The following is a 12,304-nucleotide window of genomic DNA, read 5'->3' on the forward strand; positions in this document are numbered from 1 at the left end:
TGGCAGAAACAGAGGTCTTATGACAAAATGTTTCTGCAAGCTTTGTGATACCAAACCCAACAAAATTCATATAGAGAGAGGTAGAAGGAAGAGACCGAACAGTACCTTCAGTATGGCCAAGGTAGATAACTTGTGACTGTTAAACACTCTTTCAGACATTTTTGAATGTGTACAACAGAGAATTCAAAGCATGCACACTGCACAAAATTAAAATATATGCACGGTAGTAACTGCATTTTCAAATACCTTGTGAGCTTCCTTCAGATAAGCAGATTGATACTTCATCATTCCTATCATTATCATCCCCCACTTCAGTAGCAGTTTCCTCTCCTGGATTAAGTGCTGATTTAGAAACAAATTCAGATTGATCAGAGAAATCAGCAGGACCTCCTCTAGGGGGTGGGACCTCAATCCCCATTAAACGATATTTCCGTCTTCGATTCCCAATCCAAGTCTTGTAAGAGAAATAAACATGAATGCTATCAGAAACTATAACAAAAGCAACAGGCCCACAACCAAGTGAAATTAGCACATCTATACGTAGGAACAAGAGTGTAGCCAGCAATTCAAGGGAGGTGATTATTCCCCCGTGTTTGACCCTCATGAGGCTGCTTCCTGGAATACTGTGCCCAGGCTCAGTCCTCCAATATAAGGAAAAAGGGAAGGAAGGTGCACAGCAAAAGGAAAAGAAGCAACAGTCACAAGTCACAGCAAAGGAAGCTCTGACTGGGATTAAGGAAAAAAAAAAAGCTTACAGTGAGGCACTGGAACAGTCTGTCCATAGGAGTTTTAGCATCTCCAACCTTGGAGGTACTCAGCATTTTACTGGACAACATCCTGAGAAACCTGACCTAACTCTGAAGTCAATCCTGCTCTGAATAAAGAGTAGGACTAAGTGACCTTGTAAGGTCTCTCCCCACATAAATTATTCAACAAATTTAACATAAGATCTTTGATCCAGGTTCTCCCCCTCTGTAACTTTCACAAGGAGACTAAAGCATCCACTGGCCCACCTGTTCTAGGATTTCCTACAGCACAGGAGAAATTATCCAAGGCAGTAGCTCTACATCACTCCACTTTGATGACAGAACGTAACTGGGCAGGATTCAGTTCAAAGCAATATTATCCTTCAGTCCTCTTTGGTTGGAAGACAAGTTTTTAAGAAGCATTGCTTACAGTAAGGTATATAAGAACATACTGTAAACAGCGGTAGGAGATGAAACAGGGCCAGGACTAGGGAACTTGGAAACCCATTCACGAGCAGATGGGTATGGGTGCTTTAAGTTCACTTTACGTCAATAAAACTGACAGTGTCAAAAAAGGGAATAAAAGTTTTCAAAATTCTCCAAGTGGATCTGCAGAACTGTTAATTAACTTGCTTTTGCTGGTAAAGAAAAGTCTACACTAAAAATTATTAAAGACTCAAACTAGAGTTTAACATGATATAATAAGAATTGTCTGCAACTCTTCACCTCTTAACTCTCTCCCTTCCCTTGCAATACTCAGGCTTTTGACTCCTTATCTAATTTCAATTCTGCTTAACACCTCTTGTACCCAGACACCTCATTCCATCCAAGTCAGTTCTCCACTGGCATCCAAAAATCCATTCTCAGAGGTAGGAATCAATTTCTTTGCCAACTGCTAACTTCCAGTCTTCTTGACCTGGCTCTCCTCCTTCTTCCACACCATTTAAAACACAATAAACAGGAGCAGCGCTGACCACACAGCATTGTTCCAGGTTGGGTAACAGTGGAGTTTGGCCATGTAAGCTGTCACCGTATAGAGCGTGCTTGATTACTGTGATGATGACGTACGCACAGCACGGTCATTACGAGGTTCTGAATTGTGCTTAGTGCTGGTATTTCTGGATTGCTAAAAATCAAACATCTCTCTAGAAAGCACGGGCAGTTCCTATTTTTGAAAATATATGATCAGGGCATGGCAAAATGCACATCCTTTCCACAAGGTCTATGTCCCAACAGAGTTTACCAAACACATTAAAATATTGTAGGGTTTTTTTCTTTAAAGATACACAAAAACATTACTCTGGTTTTACTTCAGAAACACCTGCATTGTTCCTCTTCCCCATCACACTTTCTTTAACTACAGTTCTGATATATAGCATGAAAAAGTTTAGTACAAAACCTTTTGCTTACAATACCTTGATTATCAAATAAAAAAATTAAGAAATAGTAACAGCAGTCCCAACTACTAAAGATAGTTTCATGCTCTGCCAGCTTTGGAAAAAAAATATTTTTTAAAGCTGAATCTCTCCAACTAGCTAAAAGATGACATGCTTAACACTATTTTTGCCCAACAAAAATGACTTGCCAGTATTTGCTTTCCCAGCTTGCTGATTTTCTTTTTTGAAGAATGCAAAACAGGTACACAGAGAGCTACCTAGATATTTTTGTATGTTATATACAGTTTGGGGAGGGGAAAAAAAAAAAAAAAAAAAAGAAAAAACCCACACAAGCGGCCCCTTCCTGACCTATGTCTCTCTTTTCCAGTGTATTGCTATTCATTTTCTCATAATCATATGATGGTAATAAATAGTGCTAACAACTATAAAATTTAAAAGCGAATCTGCTTCTTTTTTACTAAAAAATGCAGCAAAAAATTGAGGCACTTGGGAAAGGTAGTTCTTACTTGTCTTTTTACATGCTTTTCAAAGAAAATCTTTCATTCAACATACCAACATACTGAATATGTCATAGAAGATGAACATATTTTTATAGTGTCTCAAATTAAAATGGGAAAGTATTAAGTTTCCATATCCTGCATGCTACATTTAACAGTGAATATTCTGGAGCAGTACAATGATGAGTGTAAGAGCAGACTAGTATTTTTATGCAGGAAACCAGCTTAATTATTCTCATTACATCCCTAAAATATTATCTCCTTAAAAACTTGAAAAATCTGTGAAGTGCATGTGATCAGACCCACACAGCAGCCAGCAATGAACTCAGCAGCAACTTCCCCAGCTTCAACGGAACAGATGACCAGCAAGAGCGAGGGAGGAAAGGCTGGAGCCCAGGCAGAAGGAGCCAGCGTACGTCTGTCTGCCCTCAGGCAGCTTATAAGTAAGCGGACTGGCAGGGAGCCACTTAAAAGCATGATGACAGCTCTCCAGACATTGAGGTTAGGGTGTCAACCTGCTAGAAAGATTTTAAGTTAGAACCTTCAGAAATCCCACTTAACTGAAGAAATAAAGATGGAATATTCTCAGTTGGTTTTCCAATGTCTCTCTCGATCGTAAGCTGGATCTAGTCTAGGCCTAGAGCCCCAACGAGAAGAGCTGTTAGTCAGCTGTGAAGAATGAGTGGTCTTTCTGCTGCAACTGCTTGATTTTGCTCCTAAACTCAGACTGAAGCACTACCTTCAGTAATCCAGCTTTTATCTGAGGAGCTGCTGGGAAATCGGAGGTGTCTTTAGCCTGTGGTGGATGCCTAGGAGCAGTGTTTGACCTTTTATGAATGAAAGCTTCATGTTCTATTAAAAAGAAAAATAATAGTTGTCATACATTTTTCTTATGTTCCTCATATATTTCTGAGGAGTTTGATAGCTGTCATCTGTCTTTCTAAAACATCTAATGTCTTGCTGCCAAGAAGGCTATTCTGCTTTCAGACACTATTTTGCTATGAATGAGTAAAATTAGTCAAGAGAAATATAAACAAAATTGTGTAAGTAACTACAAAAAAAACCCCCAAACAAATGTAGTCAGCAATAATTATAATACAAGCAAAAGAAACATTGTAAGTTTAATGAAGTATTGGCCAGAGCTCACATATTTAAATATGACATAACTGTTTTATTTCCCTCTTTTGGTGTCTTTCAGGGTGCAACTGTGCATGATGTTAAGGTACAGCCAGCAGTCACTTTGCAAGCCCACTCTCCTACTAGAAATACAAAAACTATGGAATAAAATGACCTGTTCAATCTAGTGGAACTATGCATGGTGGCAAACATTATCTTTCCTTGTACTGGAAAACAGATTTGATACTTTCTTTGTATTGAAGATCTTTCAAGCCAGCATGGGTCATAAGGATCAATCTTTTGTACTTCCAGAATGGCAACATTTATCTGGACCAATCATGAATTTCCATTAAAAAAGTTCTTAAAAGGGAAAACCGGGGACATGGATTTAATTGAATTAAAACAAGTGATATGTATATGCAGAGTTATATGTTGTTATATATTTCTACAAAATTATATTCTTTATATATTATGTATATTTGTCAGGTATTATTTGATGTATATGTATTTACTTGTTTTTTATATATATACTTATTACTATTTACATATGCTACTTTTTTTTTTACAGCACAAATGGAGAAACAGTTTCTAGTTGCACACTACCTAGAATTCAAGGTACAGTGAAATACAAAGGTAACAAAGTGCAAGCATTGAAAGCTAAGAGCTTTTTCCAGAAGTGTCCCTCAGTCCAACTCTTCTTGGCTGAGCACACAGCATAGGGTAGAGGTGCTGTGGTTCACTCCTGCCTTACAGCTGACTGCATCGCTGCTGAGTCCTGACTCCTTGTGAGAAAGGGACCACGCTGCACACAAACCTCCAGACATCAGTGTTTCCTTCTGAAGAAAATGCAGGTTGGCAGGTAAGGAGAAAGGCACAATACAATGTGCCCATATAGATCCCAAAACAAATTTAAGACAGATCCTCCAGAGCACATGATGGAAAATACCTATCCTACAGCTGGGACACACGCAGTGTGCCTTAGAGAAAGGACAACTGGAAGGACTGAAGATCACACATGCCCTGCAGCATAAATTCAGCCACTGCAAACAAGAAATAGCGCAACATGGTGCAGGACCAACCTCCACCTAGTTCTTGCTACAATTCTCCAGTCTGTCATACAGATGAACCAGAGGCAGAGGTAGGATAGATACTAGTAACACCACCAGTTACTATGAAGAAAATAAATCTTTTTGTTCATTCGTGTGTGTATGTTCTACTATACGCTATGCTGGTGAGTCTTCTGGAGTTGATTAGAGCCTACTACATCTGCCCTGAAGATAAAAACATTTCAAGCAGATGCTACTGAAAGACACGTACAGAACTTCATCCTGTGTGTGCCAATAAGGATGTTCTTAAGGGAGCAAAGTAAGGGAGGCGAAGCATGAGTGTCAAGCTTACTGTCCTGTGAATAAGGTATTTCATATCCAGGAGTCCACGTTGAGATACTGTCAGAGTAAACAGCTTCACCTTTCAGAAAACAAAGTTAAGAGTGTGGAAAATACGGAGAAGCTTTGTTCTCTACAGAGAAAAGAGTAATTCTTTTCAGCCTCCAAAACTACAATTTCATTTTTTCATAATTCACACGTGCTCAGGAAAACAAGCAAGTAAATAACCAGATTAGTTAGTGTTCAATACTGAAAGTAACTTTGGTCCCATTTTGATCTACCAACCCAAGAAAGATCTCCACAAAAGAAGAGTTGCAAATAAGGGCTCCCACTTCCACTTTTGTAGCAATGTCAGAATTGAAAGAAAGAGGTGGAAAACGAGGACAAAGGCTGAAAGGACTAGTCAGAATTGTCATGCCTGTTATGGAGGGAAAGAAAGATTCTAATCATGTTTTTGTACTGCCTGCAGAGACAAACAGACTATTTTCTGAAGAATGGAAACACTGTGAGCGAATGAGACACCTGCAGTTTGAGAGTGATGATGTATGTCTGGTAACTGGGAATACAGTGGCCACAACTGATGCTGCACCAAACTTCCCAACCTCTGGAAGAGATGATGTGGAATGGTTCTCAGGAATCGAGTTATCTACACCAAACTTGTACTTTCTAAAGCAATCCTTCCTCAACAACACTTATATGGACTGTCAAATTGAAGTGACCCAGAATTCTCGGCAGTACACCTTGCCCTCTATCTCATCTCAACCTGGCTTCAAGACAGTCTTGAAAAATATTTTTTCCTAGTTTTGAGCATTTTCTTTCATATCTTTACAATGATTTTTTCCTATAAGCATTAATGAGAAATATTTTCCCTGTATCTTTAGAAAGACTTTTTTGTATCTTAACAACAATATAAATAGCACTTTTCAGTCTTCTAGGATATCCCTAAAAAATGTAACACTTTTACTTAAAAGTCTTACTCAAGTCTAAAGAGAATGTAAAACAGCTCATAGTGGTACTTCTGCTGCTGATCAATAAGACTCTTACCTGAGGGCTTTTTTCTATATTTAGACTGCAGAAAGAGCAGGACAGCACTTCCCAGCATGGTCATTCATTATGTAATATGTGAAATCTATTTCAAGCTTCCTCATAAAATTTTTAAAGGCTTTCATCTGTCCTATTTTTGCTTCTGAGACAAGATAGGGGAAGACTCTAGATTTCTTACCCGCACTATTTCACAGTCAACATTTAATTCTGCAGCCACAGCTTCAATTTTCTCTCTGCAGACTGAGCCCAGGCTGGTCATGCCATTGTCCCAGTATTTCTTTAGGGTAGCTAAGTCTCGGTCACTAAATTGTGTGCGATCCTGTAACTGGAAGATAAAAAAAACCACTGTTAGATTTAAAGAATTCTGCTTATGCTGTTCACTTAATTTCCAGTCTTGCATACAGTAAGACACACATGTTATTCTGTCTCCATGGCTTTTCTTCTCTTTTAACTCTCCCTTAAGAACTAATTTTTTTTTTTAAGTTTGTTTTTTTATCCAGGGCAGTATAGAGTTCCCTGGGATTTGCTTTAAAGGCAATGGCAGTGCTAATGCAAGTTTAAAGCACTTCATCTTTTTTTCGACTCCACCTGATTTTTTTTAATTTGTTTTATCTCATTCTATAAGGCCTTACTGAAAATAACTTTTTCCCCTTGTGCTGTTTACTCTCTCCACCCAATTTATGCAAATTATTCCTTAAGGCTTTTCAAGATTCTCACCCTCCCCCACCTAAAGTTCTTTTATCTTACTGCAAACTACAATACATGCATAATTCAAAGGATTCTGAGTTCCTAAAGGGAATACTTTAATGTTTATTTGGTAAGCTTCAGAGTTTAAATTGGTTCCACTGTTTACTTGCGAGTTCCCTAAATCTTTGTGTATATTTATCAAAATATGTGATAGTGGATTACTAATATACAGAGTAACACTGAGAAACAAATCCTAGACATCCTACCACTTCTTGAACTGCTGTGGGCACACAGTATCATTCACCAGGAGAATTTACAAGTTTTATCAAAAGTTTTTAGCCCAGAATTTTAACTAAAATGTACAGTTTCTTTACACTAACCCATGTTTGTCATCTCTCCTGCTATTAGGAGTACAGAAATGCAACAATAAAGTCTGCAATAATAAGCTGTAGCCACATGTGCCAAAGTTGTCATTATTTCAATTTTGTAAGACAATCATGATTTCAATATCTGAAATATGGGTTTGCTCGTTTAAAAACTGTTAAAAGTTAGAATGAAATAATTTTAAAATGTAGTAAAAAGAAATTTTGCAGAACTAGAATCATTTGACAATCTTGTACAGTTACCAATTTTAAGTTTTGCTTATCTTCAGAATATGGTAATCCTTGCTATTCTGTTCTTCTGAAAATTACTATTTCTCAAAATGTTAGAAGCACTTGAGTCTCCTTAATATATGAATATAAAATAGGGGGTATCAAAACCTTGTCTCCTTAAAATAATCCAGGGTGGTCCAGTAAAAAAAAAAAGTACCAGTTATATTCAAATACGGTCCATTATTAACTGCTGCCAGGCACTCATATTTTTTCCTTGGCTATTGTTTCATACATTTAAGCACTGCGCTAGAGAAGCTGTTTCTTGTTCTGCAGCTGGGGAGAGTCAGCCAAGTGCTGAGGAAAGGGAAGGCCGAAAGGAACGTGATAGCAACATTCAAACTACACAGAGAAACAAGTCACTCCGGCTTATCCTGCTTTCCTGAATGCACAGGTAGCTCAGGCCAACTTCACCTTCTAGAGCATACTTATTTAAATAAGTAACACTTGCTGTCGGTTCTGGAAAGTTCATGCTGGCAACACTGCTGGAACAATTCACCACTCACATAGCTTACTGCAATCTGCACTTATCAGGAAAATAGAAAATTTCTCCGTATTTAATACGTACAGCTTAAAGAAACCCCCTGGAACACGCTGTGGAAATTCCCCGTCCCCAGTGGAGGGGTGAAATGAGAGAAGCAAAAGGCAATCTGCCCAACAGTACTGCAAATGTAAGGGACTAACCCTGGCTAGCATTGTCTTCTCTCACCTCATTTGTTGCAACAGCCAAATTAGAACAAAACCCAAAAAAGTACAGCTGATACTGGACTAAGTTCAGATTTCTGCTTGCCGCATGATTTTCCAGTTATCTAAGAAAATGCTGCTTCTACTAAAAGAATACAGGGCAAGAATACTCACTAAGTTTTTTATTTGCGACATGCAATTGGATCCCACATCAGACAAAAGACACACACCTCCTTGTCAAACGTAATCCCTAGTGTTTCAGATGACAATATGTATTTTTGCTTTTATTGTTGCTGTTGCAGTTACTGCCACACTACTCTATCCTCTCACTCATTCCTGAAGAGCTCGTGCAGCAGCACGTGAATCATGCTGATACCGATTGCAGGTCAGAGAAGGAACAAGTTTTTTCAGTCAACTCATGTGGAAGGAAAAACAAAAAACTTGCAACAGACACCACATGAAAGAGTCCACAAAACAGGAACAAAACTGAGGGGAAAACCAAGTGCATGTAAATAGAAGATAGTATGAAAAGTCAGGTCGCCCTCAGGGTTCAGGGGAGCAGCCTTACTGTGACGCTTGGCTCAATCCACCCTAGCAAACTCAGTGTATTCTCCAATTAGTACTTCCCATTCCACTTGAAATTTTCTACTTTAGAGTCCGTATCTCATTTTTGCCATTTTTTTCACCAAGATCAGCACTGAGTAGCCTACTGAGCACAGCCAAGCAAGTAGGAATCAAGCTTCTGATTCACAAACAAGTTACTAAGAGGGTAGCAGGTCACTGCACACTAAGTGAACTGCTGGAGCTGTCTGCCTGCACTCTTGTGTGCTGTAAGTGTGAGCTCCTGCACGCTACCTCTGGGAGGGCAAAGGAAGATCGTCTACTTACTCTGTCCTCACTTCCTGCACCATCATAACGGGATCAGCCTCAACCCTTCAGCTCGTACAAAGTTTAGATCCAGACTAACCACCTCTGTGTAACTGACTGCGCCATACGCCTCTTCATTAATTTCTCAGGGAAATCACAAACTACATTCTATTACTGGATCATCCCCTTGATAAAGATTATATGGAAGTTTGACTCTTGCATCATAAGCTGCTCAAAAATTACATAATGCTTTTACAAAAGTCAATGATTTTTGTGAGAAAATAAGGGGTAGAATTCCTACACTGAACATACAACTACATTTCCATCAATTTAGTTAATAACTTCCTCATGCTTAGTATCATCAGAGAAACCAAGGAAACAAGAGAAAAACCTCCCAGTCCTTCAAATATCATAACATTGATGGTTATGCATCAGTGAGCATAGGAAAAAAAATATCAAAAGATAATACTGAAAAGCATCATATTTAGCCCAGTACTTTCCATAGCTGAAGACAAGCCTGTAATTCAGTTCATATTTTTACTTCATTATAACAACTACTATGAATACAACTCTCATTTCCTCTCTTCAGATCCCCTGCTTGCAGATTTGAGGCTCGGCTTCATCCTCAGCAGTATTAACTGTTTGCTGAATTCTTTACATTTACCAGTTCTGTTGTCCATAGGTTGAAATGCAGAAAACAGACTATTAGCTCACAATGAAAAGCAATCCTTGTGAGCAAATTGAATCAGCAGTTCTGCTGAGCGCAGGGTTAAACCCCGCTTATCCCCTGACCTCTCAAGTGTAATAACAACATTCTTGTAAGAGATGACCCAGTTTATTATAGACATTCCTGGCACTTTGCCGAGCCCCTCGTAATACCCACTGTGCATGCAATATTTGTGGTGCAAATCTAGTGTCTATAATTGGTATGAATAATTGCACTGCAGTGGAGTGTCCTTATCCTGCCTTTTATTAGAGCCTGCTTTTTTAGATCAGTTTTTATGCATCAGTTGAAAATGTTTCAGGCCACATGCACAAAAGCTATACTTAATCTTCAGATTATTAAGAAAAGACATGTTAAAAAATGAAAGAACTAGAGTTTTAATATAAATGTAATAACTATTGCATTTATGCTGCAGCTGAGCACCATATGTTGTTAACAAAAAGCTATGTTTAGTTAAATTGCCCTGAAATCATATTAAATCAACAGTTCAGTTCTGATGCTCTGTGATGAAATGTTCTAAGGTAATGGTTATTTCTAGCAAACGAACCTCTTGCAACAAATTTTAGTCACTACCACTCAGATACTCTATCATAGAGAAACAGCAAGACATCTCACACAGCAATACTTCTTTTGCACATTTTCAAGGTTCAGTTAAAGTTTAGTAAAAAGTAGAATAGGACAATCAGTGACGCTTCCCTCCAATACTCTCTAGCAACCCCAGTATCTTAGAAATTGGACACGCTTCTCACTTTAAGTTACTCTAAATAAACATGTCCAATCTCCTTGTGAGCCTATCTAAGGCTAGCTTCATTTGATACCTACTTGTATATTGGAACAAATGAGTCTGTATCTACTTCTCCACACCTTCTGTATTTTTTAAGATCTCCATCATGATCCTCCACTCCCTCCCAGTCGTCTCTTTTCAAGTCCAAAGAGATACAGCCCATTTGGTTGTTTACTATATGGCTGTTCCGTGCCTTTGACCACTGTTACTGCTTCTCTGTTATATTTTGGGAGGAATGGGAAGATCAGAAGTGCATGCAGCATTCAAGGTATGAACAAATTCTAGATGCTTCTATATGAGCATGGTGTTATTTTGTTTTGTTCCCCATTCCTAATGATGCCAGCATTCAGCTGTCTGAACTTTGACATTACTGAATGTCTGATTTTTTTCAGAGGATTATCAATTAATCTCTCAAGATCTTATTTGTACATAATAATAGTTATTTCTGAATCAAACATTCTACATATGTTCCCCCTTTGCCATCTGCACCATTTAATATTATTCTTACTATTTCTTGATTTCCTTTCCTACACACAAATTCTGAAGGTCTGTATTTTCCCTTAACACTACCAGTATATTTAACCTCATTAAAGCTAGGCCAGATTACATGTTCCTTCAGTTTGAGGTTTTAAGTTCAGGTTTCACAACTGTCACAAAGCTGTCCCCTGTTTCAGCGATGCTCAGTCTCCCGCTATAGAACCAATCCTGCTGCTTTGGCTAGACACTGATGCTCGTACACAGTGTATGTTGCCTGTGATGGAACAGGACAATCAGAAGCATCTTTGAAAGAACTGTACTTTCTGCAGGCAGATACACTGCATGCATTTCCATCCAGCAAAGCCCTAAAAGCTCTCAAGGCCATATATGATTCTCTCCAGGGAAAAACATGACAGGCGGCTGGTGGGCGTAACTACCAGAGAGATCTCTTCTCATCACATGAGCAGGTAAGTGCCCGTCACAAGATACTTTCCGTCTTCTTAGGACAAAGAAACCTACCTGAAGGCCCCTAGCAAAGCAAACTGCTAGGAGTGAGTTGCTACTGCCAGCTTCATTCAGAGAGCAGAAGATACAGCAGCAAGCTGGACAGCCTTCAGGCAAAAAGGTGTTTGGAAATGGACTGCAAGCCAAATGGCATCTGAAGGCACCCTTGAACTATTACTGCTAACATACTATTAGTGCAAAACTGCTAGATTTCTGGAAGAGAGACTTTTTGCATCTTTTCCCACTGGTTGGGTAAGCTTGAAGTTTGCTCTGATGGAAGCAGGATTGATAAATATTTCATAGTACCACAGCTTGAAAAGAGCTGTAACTGCTTCACTACTCAGCCAAAATTACATGTATTCTGTTAATATGTGTTTCTAAGCTAAACAGAGCTAAGAAGAAGAAAAAAGAGAGGAAAAAGAAAAAAAAAAAGAGAGAGAGATCAGTGCAACAGAACAATCTAGCCAAAAAAACTACACTCTAAACTCCAGCCATCTCACTCTCTGATTTCCAAAACCGACCTCTAATCCACACAAACTGACAACTCGCCCTTCTTGAGATTTTGCACTAGTTTTTTAAATAGTGAATGTTCAGCCTCAAAGCAAACTGATTTTTAGACAGTAATTATCATGATTCTTAATCTATTAATGTCTTCCTCATATTTGACTAGAATTTCCAATTCCTGGCCAGATATGACCTTCCTTCCAGCCTGCAGGATCACAGCATACAATAAGCCTAAGTG

The 12,304-nt window shown here is 38.6% G+C and overlaps 1 protein-coding gene across 4 annotated transcripts in view; it reads right to left on the bottom strand.

Annotated features, from left to right (window-relative positions):
- The window catches only part of HDX (highly divergent homeobox), a 52,198-nt gene that overhangs the window by 16,744 nt on the left and 23,150 nt on the right, over positions 1 to 12,304 (bottom strand). For 3 of the 4 annotated variants that reach the window (XR_008578999.1, XM_054839663.1, XM_054839665.1), the window contains 2 exons: positions 6,364 to 6,510; positions 247 to 454 (listed from right to left, as the gene is read on the bottom strand). Coding sequence is in view for 3 of the 4 variants with exons in the window: in XM_054839663.1 (XP_054695638.1) it covers positions 247 to 454; positions 6,364 to 6,510 (355 nt within the window). In the remaining variant the exon portion in view is untranslated. The remainder of the gene's footprint in view (positions 1 to 246; positions 455 to 6,363; positions 6,511 to 12,304) is intronic. The other variant, XM_054839664.1, reaches the window with a different exon arrangement.

The sequence above is a fragment of the Grus americana genome, chromosome 12 (assembly GCF_028858705.1).
Source record: "Grus americana isolate bGruAme1 chromosome 12, bGruAme1.mat, whole genome shotgun sequence".
Lineage (NCBI taxonomy): Eukaryota > Metazoa > Chordata > Aves > Gruiformes > Gruidae > Grus > Grus americana.